Source organism: Thalassophryne amazonica, chromosome 2, assembly GCF_902500255.1.
Source record: "Thalassophryne amazonica chromosome 2, fThaAma1.1, whole genome shotgun sequence".
NCBI classification, from domain to species: Eukaryota; Metazoa; Chordata; class Actinopteri; order Batrachoidiformes; family Batrachoididae; genus Thalassophryne; species Thalassophryne amazonica.
The window spans coordinates 97,175,689-97,196,279 of NC_047104.1; the positions used below are offsets into that span (position 1 = coordinate 97,175,689).

At 41.5% G+C, this 20,591-nt stretch overlaps 1 protein-coding gene across 1 annotated transcript in view; it reads left to right on the plus strand.

Annotated features, from left to right (window-relative positions):
* Nucleotides 1-20,591, plus strand: part of phlpp2 (PH domain and leucine rich repeat protein phosphatase 2) — a 152,537-nt gene that overhangs the window by 113,945 nt on the left and 18,001 nt on the right. The window contains exons 13-16 of the mRNA XM_034190209.1: nt 5,422-5,622; nt 15,677-15,839; nt 15,928-16,058; nt 16,710-16,823. Coding sequence (XP_034046100.1) covers nt 5,422-5,622; nt 15,677-15,839; nt 15,928-16,058; nt 16,710-16,823 — 609 coding nt within the window. The remainder of the gene's footprint in view (nt 1-5,421; nt 5,623-15,676; nt 15,840-15,927; nt 16,059-16,709; nt 16,824-20,591) is intronic.

Sequence of the window (20,591 nt, forward strand, 5' to 3'; positions counted from 1 at the left end):
AGGGAAATGCCATCCAGAGTAACGATCTGGTTAGACACCATGCTTCTAAGATTTGTGGGGCCAAGTACAATAACTTCAGTTTTATCTGAGTTTAAAAGCAGGAAATTAGAGGTCATCCATGTCTTTATGTCTGTAAGACAATCCTGCAGTTTAGCTAATTGGTGCGTATCCTCTGGCTTCATGGATAGATAAAGCTGGGTATCATCTGCGTAACAATGAAAATTTAAGCAATACCGTCTAATAATACTGCCCAAGGGAAGCATGTATAAAGTGAATAAAATTGGTCCTAGCACAGAACCTTGTGGAACTCCATAATTAACTTTAGTCTGTGAAGAAGATTCCCCATTTACATGAACAAACTGTAATCTATTAGACAAATATGATTCAAACCACCGCAGCGCAATGCCTTTAATACCTATGACATGCTCTAATCTCTGTAATAAAATTTTATGGTCAACAGTATCAAAAGCAGCACTGAGGTCCAACAGAACAAGCACAGAGATAAGTCCACTGTCCGAAGCCACAAGAAGATCATTTGCAACCTTCACCAATGCTGTTTCTGCACTATGATGAATTCCAAAACCTGACTGAAACTCTTCAAATAGACCATTCCTCTGCAGGTGATCAGTTAGCTGTTTTACAACTACCCTCTCAAGAATCCTCGAGAGAAAAGGAAGGTTGGAGATTGGCCTATAATTAGCTAAGATAGCTGGGTCAAGTGATGGCTTTTTAAGTAATGGTTTAATTACTGCCACCTTAAAGGCCTGTGGTACATAACCAACTAACAAAGATAGATTGATCATATTTAAGATTGAAGCATTAAATAATGGTAGGACTTCCTTGAGCAGCCTGGCAGGAATGGGGTCTAATAAGCATGTTGATGGTTTGGATGAAGTAACTAATGAAAATAACTCAGACAGAACAATCGGAGAGAAAGAGTCTAACCAAATACCGGCATCACTGAAAGCAGCCAAAGATAACGATACATCTTTGGGATGGTTATGAGTAATTTTTTCTCTAATAGTCAAAATTTTGTTAGCAAAGAAAGTCATGAAGTCATTACTAGTTAAAGTTAATGGAATACTCAGCTCAATAGAGCTCTGACTCTTTGTCAGCCTGGCTACAGTGCTGAAAAGAAACCTGGGGTTGTTCTTATTTTCTTCAATTAGTGATGAGTAGAAAGATGTCCTAGCTTCACGAAGGGCTTTCTTATAGAGCAACAAACTCTTTTTCCAGGCTAAGTGAAGATCTTCTAAATTAGTGAGACGCCATTTCCTCTCCAACTTACGGGTTATCTGCTTTAAGCTACGAGTTTGTGAGTTATACCACGGAGTCAGACACTTCTGATTTAAAGCTCTCTTTTTCAGAGGAGCTACAGCATCCAAAGTTGTCTTCAATGAGGATGTAAAACTATTGACAAGATACTCTAACTCCCTTACAGAGTTTAGGTAGCTACTCTGCTCTGTGTTGGTATATGACATTAGAGAACATAAAGAAGGAATCATATCCTTAAACCTAGTTACAGCGCTTTCTGAAAGACTTCTAGTGTAATGAAACTTATTCCCCACTGCAGGGTAGTCCATCAGGGTAAATGTAAATGTTATTAAAAAATGATCAGACAAAAGGGAGTTTTCAGGGAATACTGTTAAGTCTTCTATTTCCATACCATAAGTCAGAACAAGATCTAAAATATGATTAAAGTGGTGGGTGGACTCATTTACTTTTTGAGCAAAGCCGATAGAGTCTAATAATAGATTAAATGCAGTGTTGAGGCTGTCATTCTCAGCATCTGTGTGGATGTTAAAATCGCCCACTATAATTATCTTATCTGAGCTAAGCACTAAGTCAGACAAAAGGTCTGAAAATTCACAGAGAAACTCACAGTAACGACCAGGTGGACGATAGATAATAACAAATAAAACTGGTTTTTGGGACTTCCAATTTGGATGGACAAGACTAAGATACAAGCTTTCAAATGAATTAAAGCTCTGTCTAGGTTTTTGATTAATTAATAAGCTGGAATGGAAGATTGCTGCTAATCCTCCGCCCCGGCCCGTGCTACGAGCATTCTGACAGTTAGTGTGACTCGGGGGTGTTGACTCATTTAAACTAACATATTCATCCTGCTGTAACCAAGTTTCTGTTAGGCAGAATAAATCAATACGTTGATCAATTATTATATCATTTACCAACAGGGACTTAGAAGAAAGAGACCTAATGTTTAATAGACCACATTTAACTGTTTTAGTCTGTGGTGCAATTGAAGGTGCTATATTATTTTTTCTTTTTGAATTTTTATGCTTAAATAGATTTTTGCTAGTTATTGGTGGTCTGGGAGCAGGCACCGTCTCTATGGGGATGGGGCAACGAGGGGATGGCAGGGGGAGAGAAGCTGCAGAGAGGTGTATAAGACCACAGCTCTGCCTCCTGGTCCCAACGCTAGACAGTCACAGTTTGGAGGATCCCAAAAAATTGGCCAGATTTCTAGAAATGAGAGCTGCTCCCTCTAAAGTGGGATGGATGCCGTCTCTCCTAACAAGACCAGGTTTTCCCCAGTTCAATGTTAAAGTTAGCATTAAGCTGTTACAGCTGTCAGCACGTTTGTATGCATTTGTTTTCTATATAATAATTATTGGCTCAGCGTTTGTTGTCGTAAAAAGAGTCAAATGTATTACAAATTGTAATATTTTTTTATTTATTTTGTTTATTAATTAATAACAATAGCAACAACATTAATAGTAATAATAACTAATAATGCTACAATACAATTTTAGAGAAAGAGACAAAAAGAACCTGATTAAAAACACAACAGAAAATATAAAACCAACTAACAATGAGCATAAATAAATAAATATAGAAATAAATAAGTGTTTCCTGTGAACACCTAGTGACTCTTTAATGACAATTTGTTTTGGTCAAACCATATTTTCAATTTGTTAATTTCTTCAGTGATTTCCTCCAGAACTATCTGCCAAGCTGGAAAACTGTTGCATCCTAGTGAGAGCAGAATACTACTGGAATGAATTTGAATAAGGAAAGTTGTTTTTGGTTTTTTTTCTCACCAAAATGGATGCTGCACTCAGTGCAGTTTATTGTCTGGAATAGTCCCAGATTGCATTTCAGAGCTTCTAGAATTCAAACATTTTTGTGCAAGTGGTGTTGGGGGGTAATTTTGGGGTTCAGCTTTTTTGTTTTTCACCACTTTCATCCCTGAATATGTCAGTCGTGAGTCACTTTTGTGCGGATTAAAGTCACTAACCGGGACTCCTGTCTTGTAGCGAGAAAGAAACGAGAATCGTCCTCCGTTCCGTTCACACAGTTCCAAACGCTGCGCGGCTGTCTGCCAAGCCAAGTTAGAATGATAGAGTCCAGTCGGAATTAATAACTTCAAAGTGAAACGCCGTTTAAATCAAATGACACCTCTTTCCAAATGTTGTAATACAAACAAACTGCAATCAATCAAAAAAAAATTTTTCTACCAAAATGAGACGTCCTGCGCTGACGTGCAGCAGCCGGCTGAGTTCAGCTCAGAGGTATGGAGAGACATTCATGCCAAAATGTCTGAAAGGAAATGCTTTTGACAAAAACTACAAATTTTGTTTATTTTTATTAATGTCCAGAGATAAAGGATACAGTGACCAATTTCATATTTAATTTACTTTAAGACTCAATAAAATACATAGAAAACCTGTAAAGCCTACTTTTAGTACACAGAAAATTCACAAGAGGTATCGATAAGGAATCGATAATGGCATCGATATCGATAAAATATTATCAATACCCATCCCTATCCAGAGTGGTATTGACCTTAGACTTTCAGCAGGACAATGACCCTAAGCACACAGCCAAGATATCAAAGTAGTGGCTTCAGGACAACTCTGTGAATGTCCTTGAGTGGCCCAGCTAGAGCCCAGACCTGAATCCAATTGAACATCTCTGGAGAGATCTTAAAATGGCTGTGCACCGACGCGCCCCATCCTTGAGAGGTGCTGCAAAGAGGAATGGGCAAAACTGCCCAAAGATAGGTGCACCAAACGTGTGGCATCATATTCAAGAAAACTTGAGGCTGTAACTGCTGCCAAAGGTGCATCAACAAAGTATTGAGCAAAGGCTGTCAATACTTATGAATATGTGATTTCTTAGTTTTTTATTTTGATAATAAATTTGCAAAAAAAAAAAACTTGTTTCATGTCATAATGGGGTGTTGTGAGTAGAATTTTGAGGGGAAAAATAAATTTACTCCATTTTGGAATAAGGCTGTAACATAACATAATGTGGAAAAAAGTGAAACTTTCTGGATGCACATTTATTAGTAGATTGCAGTTTCTGGTTTCTGAGAGCAAACGAAAAATTGTAAAGCTTTGAAAATTAAAAAAAAAAGTGTTGTGTACTGCATATAGTAGTTACATCTTTGTGTGGGTTTTTGTCTCATTTTAAGAGCTTCAAGTTGTAATGCAGAAATCAAACTTTCTGGGCTGCATTTTGCTACTAAACCCGTTTTTCTCATACAAGGTTCCAACCACACTGAATATTAATTGGTCAGCTACCAATCAAAAGGACCAATTGTTTCTTGCTCTTCAGGCTGTTCACACTGACAGTGAATGATTTAACACCAATTGCTCAAGAACCTCTGGCGATCAGCTTCCTGTCAGCATGCTGGTTTAACAGTGCTACACTTGTAAAAGTAAATGAAACTGTTGTCATTAACAAGCATTCTTCTGATCATTGGAAACCTCAGAATCCCCTGAACCGGACACAACCCTCACATTAGATCTGTCCTGAAGGACCAGTAGCTCTCATTGAGTTGGTAGTGCAGAGAAGATGGACACGTATTCAGACACTCACTGAGAATTGAATCCTTCTTGGTTTGACCCAGGAAGAGATCGCCAAGGTCACTGCTTGCCATATTTTCAGAGGATACTTGGTTGCCGTTGGAAGGACTTTGGCCCAAACCCAGTACTCTCCCTTCTACCACTTCAGACTTTTTTGCACATTCACGTGAATATGTAAAATAACATAAACTATGAGATTTTGGACATGTGGCCCATTTCTCTGTGCATGATCCAGTCTGCAGGTGCCTTAGGAGCACCCCAGCAATTGGAAAAGGCCAAGGGGACACCCATGTTTCACTTGGCTGCTGCAGATAGATACTGTACTTCCTGCAGGAGGTGGCGATGGACTGGTGCTCTGCCTGGTGGTTGCCAGTCGTGACCTACGGTGGTTCTGTCATGTAATGAAAGGTTGAGGCAGGATGATGCAGATGAATTTAAGTGAGCGATCGCCTTTTGCTCTTGTTATTTTTCCAGATATCCATTGTAATCAGGATTGTGTATAGTCCTGACTATAACACATGACGGTGAGAATGTCAGGAATCTTGACATATTCATCTAAAATAATGTATCTTTTTTGTGTCTCCCATAGCCTAAAATATTTAAATGTTTCAGCCAATGCCCTGCAAAGTATTCCTCCCTGCAGCCAATCAGAGGAGAGCCTGAGCATGCTCCAGGAAATCTACCTGACGGGGAACAATCTGACTGAGGACTGTGGCACTCAGTTGGTTGGACACCACCACCTACGAATCCTCCACATCGCCTACAACCAGTTAACCTCCTTCCCTGCCAGGTGTGTCACTGTCACTAAAACTTCGATCAACAAATTAATTTTCTTCACTTTCAGTGTAACACTCGTTAGGTGTGTGTGTGTTGGGTGGGGGTGGAGTAATTTGGGCGTGAATGAGCTCATACAATATATTCCAATGATAATAATCTATGTTATAATAGCCAAGTGGTGTGTGTGTGTGTGTGTGTGTGTGTGTGTGTGTGTGTGTGTGTGTGTGTGTGTGTGTGTGTGTGTGTGTGTGTGTGTGTGTGTGTGTGTGTGTGTGTGTGTGTGTGTGCGTGCGTGTGCGCGTGCGTGCGTGTGTGCGTGCGCGTGGCTTTGATCATGGAGAAACTGGGGAGAGGGGACATTTGCCATTTGATATGCTTATGTATTTTGGATCAACGATGAACGCTGCGAAAATGGAAAGTTGGTTCATGTTAGTTTAACAGTACTCTTTGTATTATTGATTTATTGTGTTTTTGTAGTTCAGTTGGTTTAGTCAGTTTAGTTAAGTGTCATGTTGCCATAACCATGAGTGAGTTAAATGTTATGTTGCTGTTACCGTGAGTGAAAAGTGTACTGCATTTGATTTCTTCCGCCATTCCGCCACAGCCTCTGTTTGTGGATGTGTAAAAATAAAAGGACCTGTTTGAATGCAGAATGCAGAAAGGACAAAAAGCTCTGCGTGCATGTGTGTGTGTGTGTGTATATCATGGACAAACTGGGGAGAGCTGACATTTGCCGTTTGGTATGCTTATGTATTTTGGGTCAACGCCGCCAAACGGAACGTTGATAGGACATAATATTTTTTGGAGAAACTTCAGACATTATCAATCAATCAATCAATTTTATTTATATAGCGCCAAATCACAACAAACAGTTGCCCCAAGGCGCTTTATATTGTAAGGCAAGGCCATACAATAATTACGTAAAACCCCAACGGTCAAAATGACCCCCTGTGAGCAAGCACTTGGCTACAGTGGGAAGGAAAAACTCCCTTTTAACAGGAAGAAACCTCCAGCAGAACCAGGCTCAGGGAGGGGCAGTCTTCTGCTGGGACTGGTTGGGGCTGAGGGGAGAGAATCAGGAAAAAGACATGCTGTGGAGGGGAGCAGAGATCGATCACTAATGATTAAATGCAGAGTGGTGCATACAGAGCAAAAAGAGAAAGAAACACTCAGTGCATCATGGGAACCCCCCAGCAGTCTAAATCTATAGCAGCATAACTAAGGGATGGTTCAGGGTCACCTGATCCAGCCCTAACTATAAGCTTTAGCAAAAAGGAAAGTTTTAAGCCTAATCTTAAAAGTAGAGAGGGTGTCTGTCTCCCTGATCCGAATTGGGAGCTGGTTCCACAGGAGAGGAGCCTGACAACATTAGCTGACAACGCTGAACAGTCGACATTGATAATTACATTCTGGAGTCACAAGCCATTCCAGCAGGGGGTGGTAAATCATCTATATATTTAGTGCGTGCATGCGTACATGATTTTATTTAGTAAGTTCAATGTAAGTACATAATATAATTGTAAATACGTTAAAAATACATAGATAACAGAAAAAGTGAAAACATTGAGGTCAGGAGTGCTCTGGATCAGGTTCTCATCCAGGATGTCTCTGTACATTGCTGAATTCATCTTTCCCTCAATCCTGACTAGTCTCCCAGTTCCTGCCGCTGAAAAACATCCCCACAGCATGATGCTGCCACCACCATGCTTCACTGTAGGGATGGTGCCTTGGTTTCCTCCAAACATGACACCTGGCATTCACGCCAAAGAGTTCAATCTTTCTTTTATCAGACCAGAGAATTTTGTTTTTCATTGTCTGAGAGTCCTTCAGGTGCCTTCTGGCAAACTCCAGGCAGGCTGGCATGTGGCTTTTACTAAGGAGTGGCTTCCATCTGGCCACTCTACCATACAGGCCTGACTGGTGGATTGCTGCAGAGATGGTTGTCCTTTTGGAAGGTTCTCCTCTCTCTACAGGGGAATGCTGGAGCTCTGACAGAGTAACCATCAGGTTCTTGGTCACCTCCCTGACTAATGCCCTTCTCCCCCGATTGCTCAGTTTAGACAGGTGGCCAGTCCTGGTGGATCCAAACTTCCATTTACGGATGATGGAGGCCAATGTTTCTGTACATTTCCCCAGATTTGTGCCTTGAGACAATCCTGTCTCGGGGGTCTGCAGACAATTCCTTTGACTTCATGCTCATGCTTGGTTTGTGTTGTTACATGCACCATCAACTGTGGGACCTTAGACAAGTTGTAGACAAATGTACACAAGTTATCCAGTCAACTGAATTTACCCCAGGTGGATTCATGGCAAAGGCTGTGAATACTTGTGTATATGTGATTTCTTCGTTCATATGTTTTTTGTCAGGTATTTCAGAGAGTGAAAATTTTATGTATTCCAGTTTCAATACATAGAAACCTAAATGCTTCAGTCATTTTTTTGTTGGTTGTTTTAATTTTAATCATTACAGCATACAGCTCCAAAAAATAGAAAATGCATATCTCAAAAATTTTAATATTTCAGCAGGGCAGTTTTAACCCTCTGGGGCCGACGCCGTCGTATACGACAGCTAAGACCAAGCTTTACTAAATTATAAATAACTTTTGAATGATATGAGATATAAACGTACTTTTTTTGGGCTGAAAAGTTAACCCCACGGACTTTCGAGCCAGCCATTGCCCATCTTTGCACTCCACATAGAAGCTGTGTGATGACGTGCGCAATGTGAGTGTCCAATCGGAATTGTTTCACCATCACATGGTTTTCCAAAAATCCAATTGTAGGGCAGATTTACCTCACGTGAAAAGTCAAAGATCATTTTCAGGAGTGATACGAGGTCTGTCAATAAAGTAACGGTCCTTTTTATTTATTTTTTTAAACTATGGATTTGATTCATATGTTTTTATGTCAGACAAGCTTGAACCCTCGTGCGCATGCGTGAGTTTTTCCACGCCTGTCGGTGACGTCATTCGCCTGTGAGCATGCCTTGTGGAAGGAGTGGTCCCGCCCCGTCGTCGGATTTTCATTCTCAGCAAACAGCTGAGCTACTGCCGCTTTGTTCCATGAAATGTTTTTCAGGAGCTCTGCCAGACAACCAGCTGGAAACCATTTCGAAGATTTGGTTGTTTTTCGGTGAAAATTTTACGGGCTTCACAGAGATTAAGGACTGTTACTACAGCTTTAAGGACGCCCCACAATGGCGCATAGCGTGCCGCGCTCCGAGCTGCGACGACGAGGCAGAAAACGCCAGATCATTTCTAAGCTGATGGCTCTGTGGATACGAGACCGTCGTGTGCACTTTCTCTGGTTATCACAAGAGCTGGACATCAGCCATTTTCCGGCAGATTTCACTTTTAACAAGAGATTTTGTCATGGAAAGCCGCGCGGAGGCTTCGTGCGTAACGACCGATTCGCTGTTTGAGCGAGACAAAGGAACACCTCCGTTTCGGTGTGTCAGAGGACAAGTTAGGATATGCCCAGCTCTCCACAATTTCTCTGATACTTACTGAACTGGTAAGCATTGAAAGCCAAGATAGGCATGTCCCAACTAGTCCCATGACACGCCGAAACGGAGGTGTTCTTTGTCTCGCTCAAACAGTGAATTGGTTGTTAAGCACGAAGCCTCCGCGCGGCTTTCCATGACAAAATCTCTTGTTAAAAGTGAAATCTGCAGGAAAATGGCTGATGTACAGCTCTTGTGATAACCAGAGAAAGTGCACACGACGGTCTCGTATCCACAGAGCCATCAGCTTAGAAATGATCTGGCGTTTTCTGCCTCGTCGTCGCAGCTCGGAGCGCAGCGCGCCGAGCGTCCTTAAAGCTGTGCTTAAAGCTGTCCGTAAAGCTGTAGTAACAGTCCTTATTCTCTGTGAAGCCCGTAAAAATTTCACCGAAAGCCAGATAAATTTTTCAAATGGTTTCCAGGTGCCAGTCTCTAACAGCTTCTGAAAAAAATCTGATGGAAAAAAACCCCAAATCATTCCGCCATTTCCAGACAATGAAAATCCGACAACGGGGCGGGACCACTCCTCCCACAAGGCGTACTCACAGGTGAATGACGTAACCGACAGGCGTGGAAAAACTCACGCATGCGCACGAGGGTTCAAGCTTGTCTGACGTAAAAACATATGAATCAAATCCATATAGTTTTTGAAAAAAATAAAAAGGACCGTTACTTTATTGACAGACCTCGTATGTTACTAGTTGGCCCGTTTGAATAGCCCTCTGGGTGCTCCAATGAGTACATACTATTAGTACATACTCAGTGTGCCCTGCGCCATTACGCACAGTGATCAGTGAAAGCAGGAGCACACAGAAAGCCTCTGATGACAATCTCACATGCTCAGACAAAGAGTGTGTAACTATCAGGATTGCTGCACTAGTTTGCATGTGAATGTTACTGGATAACTCTGTTGCTTTCTCAGCGTAAAGCACTGTTTACCAACAACACGCATAGACCATTTTGTATATATTGTTCGAAATGTGCATTTGTGTTTATTGTTTGAACCTTTTTGTTGTACAGCCTTTCACACAAGACCTCAAATTACCTTTATAAAGTGTCAAAACAGTTGTTTATTATAGTTTGCTGTGTGTTTTGAATAAATGTTTATGGAAAATTATTTTTTGCTTTATTTTTTTCCTTGCCTATTTTTGATTGTAAACCTTTATTACACTTATAAAACACAACAAAAACATATATTCTGAAAACAGAGGTTGTCCTGAAAAAAAGAGACATAAAACGTGATTGTGGGATGCAGGGAAAGCTGTTAACAGCAATAATAAATTATGCCAGGCGAGTGAACTGTCCAAAAAAATGCCCTCGGACCCCAGATGGTTAAAAAAAGGATTTATGATACAGAAATGTCTAACCTCTAAAATAGTATGTTCATTTATGCACTCAGTTGTAGCTGTTTTTGAATTAATATCTGCATCACTGCAGTGTGGCACTGCTTAGGTGTACTTGAAGTCCAGGTTGTTTTGATAGCAACCTTCAGGTCATCTGGATTGTTGGATCTGGTGTCTCTAATCTTCCTGTTGACAATACCCCATAGAGGATCTATGAGGGATTGTCTGGGGACAGTCAAGTACAGTAACACTATGATCAGCAAACCAGGTACTAGTAGTTTTGGCACTGTGGGCAGGTGCCAAGTCTTGATGGAAAAGGAAATCAGTATCTCCATACAAAAAATGAAATGGGGAACCGTGAAACATTCCACCTGCTGTCGGGAGGGACACATGGTTGGACAGGCATGCACAATGCAGCAGCGACGGTTTCTTGCATGCTCGTGCATGTGCATGAACACAGCGCGAGCAGCTGGAGCGTGTAGCACCATATCATGCCACTGCTGTGGAGAAAAACAATAAAAACCACACACCATTAACTCCCCCCCAACCACAATTTCTAATATTTAATCCATCTGATTGAGTGGACAATACAAGTATGATCCTTCTGTTCCTCTGTAGGTGACCCATGGTCGTAGACGTCCAGTCATGAAATGACATGAATAAAGCGGTGTGCTCCCATCATGTCCACATCTGCATGTCCAGCCAGCCCCGCGCATGTGTGCACTCGCTCCAACCAGTGGCAACGGCGTTGTATGTTTTTATGTTTTTCCATGTGAGGACAGCAGGCACACGCACGCGTTACACAGTGTTGTAATGTCATGTCCTTCAAAACATGGTACATGTTCTCCAGCTGTGACTCGCAGGTCCAGAAATCTCAACAGCTGCTGCTGTTTGCAGGCACGCCCACCTGTTCGTTCAGCCCACAGAACAAAGTGTCACTCTCTGTTTCTGTGTTCTGTGATTTATTTTTATGTAATTGTGTATGTAGTTATTGGCCTATTTATTTACATGCTTGTCCTGGCTCTGTTCTCTGTGTTTTTAATGTAACACGTCGTGTGCACTGAGCCGTCATTTCCAGCTGTCATTGCGTGGCTGGCCGGCGATCAGCTGAGAGGCGCCATGCTATGTGTGCGCTCAGACATGCATAGCCGATCCCCATGTGATCTTGTCTGTATATAAATATCAGCATCAGTATGTCATGCACGTGTGCCCCCTTGCACGCCAAATGTATTCGGGGGAGCGGGGAAGTGCGACACACTGCCACGCCACGTGTTGGGGAGGCGTAACACACTGGCACATCATATGATGGGGCGGAGCAGGGGGGCACGACACACTGGAACCTCACGTGTTGGGGGAGCGGGGAGCAAGATACACACACACGCCACGTGTTGGGGGAGTTCGGCATAGCCACACCCATGTGTGTTGATTGGTGATGCCACACTTGTGGGGCACTTAGACAATTTTCACAAGCAGCTCGAATGTGGTCAGCTGCTCTCTATTGTCGTACCAGGAGCGCGACTAGCCCCGCCTTTTCTAAGTGTCCAGCAAGCAGTGTTGGATGTTCGTGTGTGGGACCTGGAATTTAGCTGGCACCTGGAATTTGGCCGGCACCTGCCGAGAGGGGGATCGAATGTGCACTCGCTGTCTTTCGGCCGCTGGTGTGCGTTAATGGTTGTTGTGACAGCTGTACGAGGGGTTTGAGGTGGCTGTGGTCATCCCTGTTGCTTGTGCATCTTTTCCAACAACACTTTTTCCCTTCAGTCAACGTTATATGATTATCCTTTGATCCTAAACTTTGAACAGCCAGAGCTTTCAGCAATGACCTTCTGTGGCTTAATGTCCGTGTTGACAGTGTCCACGAGTGTCTTCTGGACAACTGTCAAGTCAGCAGTCTTCCTCATGATTGTGGTTGTGTGAACTGAATCAGATTTGAGAGATTCATGGTATTCATAATGCATAAATTGTGACTTGAAATAAAATATTCTAATATTTTGAGAAATGCTTTTTTCGCAGGAGGCCATAATTATTAAAATTAAAAATGACTGAAATATTTTAGTTTCTGTATTGCAACTATAATATGTAAAATTTTTGCTCTGAAATACCACACGTCCAACCAGGAGGAAGCCCTGGGGCAGACACTGGAGTAATTATATTTCACAGCTAGCTTGAGAACTCTTTGGGATCCCCCAAGAAGAGCTACAGGACTTGGCCTAGGATAGGGAAGTGTGGCATGAGCTGCTTGCTGTGGTGCCACCCAGACCCGGATAAGCAGCTGAAAATGAATGAATGAAATACCTGACAAAATATATTGAAGTTTGTCACAATATTCTAATTTTTGAGATGCACCATATATCAGGTTACTTCACAAAATTACTGAAGGGTGAAAAATGAAGCTCTAGAACATAATACTAATAGAAAAAAATTAAATAATGGATTTCTGTCAGCCATAAGAACACATGCCCTTTGGTGTAACACATCAAAGTCATCATTTTTACAGTCAGTTGGCTTTAGGGCCCAGTCACACGGCATACGATGATTCCTGAATGAAGGAAAAAAGTAAAAAAGTCACAAATCATTGAGAAAAGGTGGACGAACGAGCTTTATCACCGAATAGCCTGCGAATCAAGAGCGCAAGAGGAACAAAATGAAACTGAAGCTAACATTAATCTTGACACTTTAAACAAAGCGCACTTGGAGCCACTGCTGGAGCAGTGTGTGCAGGACTCTGTGCTGGGACGGAGCCCAGCTGCAATCAGAACCGCGTGATCCCACCCACCGTGGAGATCTGTGCGCACGTCGGTGGATCCACCTGCTCTGGTTCCTCGTCCAGAACAAAAGAGGGATCATCTCCTTCATCATCAGAATCCTCACTGTCTGGTTGAGACTCTGACAACACGCCGCGCGCTCTAGTTAAGAAAAAAAAAAAAAACTGAAGCGCTTGCTCAATATTCATAAGATGCCTCATTTTTACAAAAAACATCACCACACTAAACACACATTAAATACGCCATCATTATGCACACTGCAAACACGCCAAATATTTCTCAGATCTCTCAAATACCAAAACTCTAATCCCTGTCTGTACACCTGAAATGTGCGAGAGAGAGACAGAGAGACAGAGCGAGAGAACTAACTGTCTCTGCCTTTTTTTTCCCCCAAAACCCTGCTGTTTCTGATCACCTCACACACGCACAGGCGCTATGTATATGGATCAGACACACACGCGTGTGCGGACGCGTTTCACCTTCTCTCCAGCTGATCACACTGGATTCTGTTTTCATATGTCACACCTCTGTGGATCAAAGCTGTTCACACGCGAATGTCCACTGCTGCTGGAAGTTTTCCACACTTGATGGCTCAAAGTCACGCTTCTGTAAACTGCAGCCTGGTTTCCACAAACGGAGGCACAGTTCGCTTTGAGAGATCACCCCAGACAACAGGAAATATTATTACATCGTGTCGGCCCTCAGCGCCACGGGAACACACGAGGCTGATTGTGCTTCTGCAAAGCCCTCCTGCTGCGAACAAATACACAGTGATCAACGATCGTGTCAGCCGCCAGCAGCTCCACGGAAACAAACAAGGATGATTGCGCTTCAGCAAAGCCCTCCCGTTGTGAACAAATACGCAGTGGTCAAGGATCACTTCCTCAAAACTTGAACTCTCAGATGCTGAAAGCGCCAGCAGGCTTTTCTCTCTGCATCGGCTGGAGGGCAGCAAGCCCTTCAGAGTTCATGGTTAGAATGCTGCAGCTCTGGCCAGACTTTTTGTGCAGCAACTCTCTCCTGTGGTGCATGCGATCACAGACTGCCATGCGCTGGCGGAGGAGGCCGACAAATTCTTCCTGGCCGCCCAGCACCACGGCATGACCGTGGCAGTACTCAACACATCACACAGAGTGGCAGAAGCACCACACCACATACACCAGCACCGCTGCGGAGGAGCTGCAGCTCCTCCACAAAAGTGCTCACAAACCAACTTCTGTACTATGTGAAAACATTCAGCTGGTTAAACAAAGTCAAACTAAACGCTAAAGGTGCAGTGACATGAGCATCCCTTTGATTCACGCATTTGCATGCCTGTCGTGACGATCCCACCCGCTGTGTTCACAGCTGTACGTCGTTCTTTGTCCTACCGCCTGCCACTTGCGCTGTGCTGGATGCGGTCTATATAAAATAAGTATTTTGTGGTGGATTAATCATTTTCTCTGAAAATTGGCTGGTGAAAACGGCTCTAATCGCTTTCTGAATCACAGAGGAGGCTTCAGCTGGTGCCGTTCGCACGTGCCTAACAAGCTGGATGAAGCATTTTGAGCCATCTAGAAAGATAATTATTTGTCATGTTTACATTGTCATGGCTTGGTAAAATAGTTGTGTGTTCTTTCCTTCTTGTGTGCACCTGTAAAGTATGTTTATCACAGATTTAATTTCTTGTTATAATCCTTCGGATGAGCTGCGCTCTGATGGGATCCGCTGATGTCACCACTCGCTCTGTTCACTTCTTTACTCGACTTGACAAGCTGCATGTCATGTTGGCGATTAGATCGCGCCATGTAGCACGACATTTGTGTGTGAAAGATTTTTTGAACATTTCAAAATTCTCTCTGCCGAAGCGCCAGCTGCAGGAACGAAGCTGCACAAAGGTTAAACGATGTCAACGAAAGTCCAGATTTCTTGTCTTGTTTGGGCTCCTTTGTGCTTCGTTAAGTGATGTGTGACCAGGCCTTCAGACGAGCACTATTTCCAAGTCAGACTGAATATGCACTGGAGTTAAATCTCTTTGAAAAATGGGAAAACTGTCACAATGTTTTTCATTTTGAACATATTGCGGAGATTTGTTTTCACTTTGAAATTAAAGAGTAGAATGTTTCAGTTTTCTGGAAAGAAAATCGACTTTTTTATTAGAAGATATGAATGTGTCAATTTGCAGAGGAGTGCTCCAACTTTGTAATAGAACTGCAATTGTAAATAATCACTCACTTTTAGTGCTACATTTATTATATTGATATTTTAATTTATTTAGTTTTCTGCTGTGTATTTGTCACACTTGTTTCCACTGTTCTAAACTTGTCTGTAAGTAGTTGTTTACATGAATAGTTGTCAAGTTGCTCTTTTTGGTGTCAGTGTGAGCAGCACCTGCAGTGTATTTACTCCTATAATTAAATTCAGTTTATGTGCTTTTAAGAGTTGTGTTTGTTGAACTGACTGGAGTTTTGTCTTTAGTAAGCTGAGTAAACTGGAGCTGCTGGAGGAGTTAAATCTAAGTGGCAACAAATTAAAGACCATTCCATCCACTGTGTTCAGCTGTAAAAGACTACACACCCTCATCGCACACTCCAACCACATTTCTGTCTTCCCAGAGATCCTCAACCTGCCTGAGATCAAGGTTAGACTCTTTCTACTTTGTCCCCTTACCCCACTGATGCTTGATTCTGTTGAGTTCATGTTCAAGTCATGTGCACGTCTGTCTGCAGCTTGTCGATCTGAGCTGCAATGAGCTGACTGAAATCCAGCTCCCAGACTCCCTGCCAGCCTCTTTGCAAGAACTGGACTTGACTGGAAACACTAGTTTGATGCTGGAACACAAAACCCTCAACCTCTTCAGGTGTGTCACAAATACAACACCACATTGAGGAAGTCCAGGTAATAAGTTCAGTTTTCTAGAAGTGAAACTGAATTCAAATGAAACTGGTTCATGCTGGCACAGAAATAAAACTCTTCACCTGATTTTGCATGACTCATATACATGGGGTGGGATTCAAAGGTGTCCAAGGGATTCCATACCAGATATAGTGACCGTGAGATCTTGCAGACAACATGAAGGAGGAAGTGCGTGTGCAGTTTGTAAGGAAGAAGACAGAGTGGAGGTGTGCACGAAAAGTAGTTCCTCAGTAATAGTTTAATTACAGCATATTTTCACCATCATTTATAAATGTGTCTTAAAACGTAAAATCTACATTTTTCATTTAAAAAAAAAAAATCAGAAGAATCAATATTTTGGTTTCAGTCTGCCCATCCCTATGCATTTTACATCATGTGTAACCTCGCAGTGGAGAAAATAGCACACGGCGATACTCTAAAGGTGACTTCTGCCAAATGTCATGGCCTATGGTAAAGAGGCATTTTAGAATGTCAGATTTACTCCACTAAGATTTCAGTTGTTTGTCTAATGTACGTATTTTCAAGTGAACTGGTTTGTTGGATTTGACTTGCTAATACAGTCTGTTATATTTATTCATATGTTTCTCCTTTATAGTCACATCACCACCCTGAAGTTGGACCAGAAGTCAACAATGACAGGAGGAGATCCCCTGAGCACCTCTGCTCCCTGGAACCACAGTTATTCTGAAATGAGTGGCCAAAGGAACAAGTGAGAAATGCTTTCTGTTCCCCTGTATGTTCCTTGTTTGTGAGCAGAATAAAATAGCTTTTCATGAACCCCAGGTTGTGTGTACTCAACCCTTAAAATATGAAAATACAGCAAAACTGTTCACTAAGTAAGAAATCTCATTGTTATTGTAATTGTAGTAGGATGCCGTGCAAAAGGGACATTGTCCTATTTTATTCATTATTTTAATCTTTCAGTCCATATTCTTGGAAGATTATTTTCTCTATGGTGACTCATCTGTAGTGTACTGTACTATCAAGCACATATACCATCTGAAAATATGTAATTGATGATGTTTTGGCTTTGTTATATTTCAGCTTTACTGTTCTTATAAGTATTACAACACTGGAGGCTGCTTTACTGTTCTTATAAGTATTACAACACTGGAGGCTGTTTGACTTGTTATCCAGTATTGCAGAATTTTTATTAAATTTATTATTATTACAAATTCTGGAATTAGAAGCAACAGCATGCAGTATCTTGAGTCCAGTCATGGAGACACATATTGAGCTTTGTCAACATCTTATTTACAGACCAAGATCAGATTTTTGAAGAAAATTATCCAAAAATAGACTAACAAACTACTAAATATGTACTTTAAAATGCGCCGTTGGCCCTTTGTTCATATTCAGCATAGGCAAAAATAAGTTAGTTCCGCAGATCCACAGATGAAGCTAGAGGTTATGTGATTGTCCCCATCTTCTTGGTTTAATGACATCACTAACCTCCCTGTCTCCAACTGCATGAGTGAAAACAATATATTTGGCCTTCAGCAAAATTTGATGTGTATATTTATTGTTAGAATCCCCCCAGTCATCACTGTAAGATCACAAGGTGCACGTGCAACCAATTTTTCTTCAAAGTTTATGTCCAGACACTCTGCTGGTTCACACAAAAGGAGGCCGGGACAAACGTGGCCCAAAAGCTTTAAATTCGCAGTCCTGATTCAGGTGCAGCGCAGTGGCTGATTATGGGGCTATTCCATACAGTGCTGTTACTTGCGGTTTAATCCCAAGTAGCATATTGGGGCACGTATTGAAGCGTCATAGGAACTTCTTGATCTATCTTTGTCAGTCTTGAACAAACTTGGTATATGTAGTAGTTTCGGCCATCTTCGACACCAAATTTTAAATTGGGATCCAATTTTTGAATTAGTCAACAATTTGATCCCAATGTTTGAAATCGCTGACTGTACGAGTAACTTCAGGCTGTTCGCAGTCTTAACAGCTTCATTCATGTTCAAACTTTTTTAAATTGGGTATTTGTAGTGACCACGGCTTGAAACATCTTTGATCGTGCTCCATCGGGGTAAAAATTTTAAGCCAAAGCAGCATTTGTTGCGGTTTTTGTTCAAAAGTTGAACAGCTTGATCATGTTTGGCCAAGGGCCAAACTTTTCTTTTGTTTTTGGGCAGGTTGCCACGTCTGCACTCTATGAGCCAGCCTGTTCAGAGACCAGCCCCATTAAGCAGTTTGATCCCATTTTTGCCCTTTTTTGATTGTGGGTAATTATAGTAGAACGGCACCTTGTGGAATAGCCTGTTAACAAGCTGCTGCCCAACAAACCCATCATACAGATCACATTAAAAATTACAAAGTTTTATATGGTTTATATATATATATATATATATATTGCCTTCAGCAACATAGCTGTTTGGTGTGAAACATGAGTTATTCAGAAGACGTTTTAACAGCACCAACAGATCACATGAATGGTGAGAGAAGGTTTCAAGAATAAGCATCTGCATTGCAAAAATATACAGTGCATCCGGAGTATCCGTAAATGACTCACAGTGCTTCACTTTTTCCACGTTATGTTACAGCTTTATTCCAGAATGGAGTAAATTCATTTTTTCCCCTTGAAATTCTACTCACAACACCCCATAATGACAACATGAAAAAAGTTTTTTTTATTTTTTCAAGTTTATAAAAATATCAAAAACAATATAAAAGAAATCACATGTACATACGTATTCACACCCTTTGCTCAATACTTTGTTGATGCATCTTTGGCAGCAATTACAGCCTCAAGTCTTCTTGAATATGATGCCACAAGTTTGGTGCACCTATCTTTGGGTAGTTTTGCCCATTCCTCTTTGCAGCACCTCTCAAGCTCCATCAGGTTGGATGTGGAGCGTCAGTGCACAGCCATTTTCAGCTCTCTCCAGAGATGTTCAGTCGGATTCAGCTCTGGGCTCTGACTTTGTCTGACTTAGTGCTTAGCTCAGATAAGATAATTATAGTGGGCGATTTTAACATCCACACAGATGCTGAGAATGACAGCCTCAACACTGCATTTAATCTATTATTAGACTCTATTGGCTTTGCTCAAAAAGTAAATGAGTCCACCCACCACTTTAATCATATCTTAGATCTTGTTCTGACTTATGGTATGGAAATAGAAGACTTAACAGTATTCCCTGAAAACTCCCTTCTGTCTGATCATTTCTTAATAACATTTACTTTTACTCTGATGGACTACCCAGCAGTGGGGAATAAGTTTCATTACAATAGAAGTCTTTCAGAAAGCGCTGTAACTAGGTTTAAGGATATGATTCCTTCTTTATGTTCTCTAATGCCATATACCAACACAGTGCAGAGTAGCTACCTAAACTCTGTAAGTGAGATAGAGTATCTCGTCAATAGTTTTACATCCTCATTGAAGACAACTTTGGATGCTGTAGCTCCTCTGAAAAAGAGAGCTTTAAATCAGAAGTGTCTGACTCCGTGGTATAACTCACAAACTCGTAGCTTAAAGCAGATAACCCGTAAGTTGGAGAGGAAATGGCGTCTCACTAATTTAGAAGATCTTCACTTAGCCTGGAAAAAGAGTCTGTTGCTCTATAAAAAAGCCCTCCGTAAAGCTAGGACATCTTTCTACTCATCACTAATTGAAGAAAATAAGAACAACCCCAGGTTTCTTTTCAGCACTGTAGCCAGGCTGACAAAGAGTCAGAGCTCTATTGAGCTGAGTATTCCATTAACTTTAACTAGTAATGACTTCATGACTTTCTTTGCTAACAAAATTTTAACTATTAGAGAAAAAATTACTCATAACCATCCCAAAGACGTATCGTTATCTTTGGCTGCTTTCAGTGATGCCGGTATTTGGTTAGACTCTTTCTCTCCGATTGTTCTGTCTGAGTTATTTTCATTAGTTACTTCATCCAAACCATCAACATGTTTATTAGACCCCATTCCTACCAGGCTGCTCAAGGAAGCCCTACCATTATTTAATGCTTCGATCTTAAATATGATCAATCTATCTTTGTTAGTTGGCTATGTACCACAGGCTTTTAAGGTGGCAGTAATTAAACCATTACTTAAAAAGCCATCACTTGACCCAGCTATCTTAGCTAATTATAGGCCAATCTCCAACCTTCCTTTTCTCTCAAAAATTCTTGAAAGGGTAGTTGTAAAACAGCTAACTAATCATCTGCAGAGGAATGGTCTATTTGAAGAGTTTCAGTCAGGTTTTAGAATTCATCATAGTACAGAAACAGCATTAGTGAAGGTTACAAATGAGCTTCTTATGGCCTCGGACAGTGGACTCATCTCTGTGCTTGTTCTGTTAGACCTCAGTGCTGCTTTTGATACTGTTGACCATAAAATTTTATGACAGAGATTAGAGCATGCCATAGGTATTAAAGGCACTGCGCTGTGGTGGTTTGAATCATATTTGTCTAATAGATTACAATTTGTTCATGTAAATGGGGAATCTTCTTCACAGACTAAAGTTAATTATGGAGTT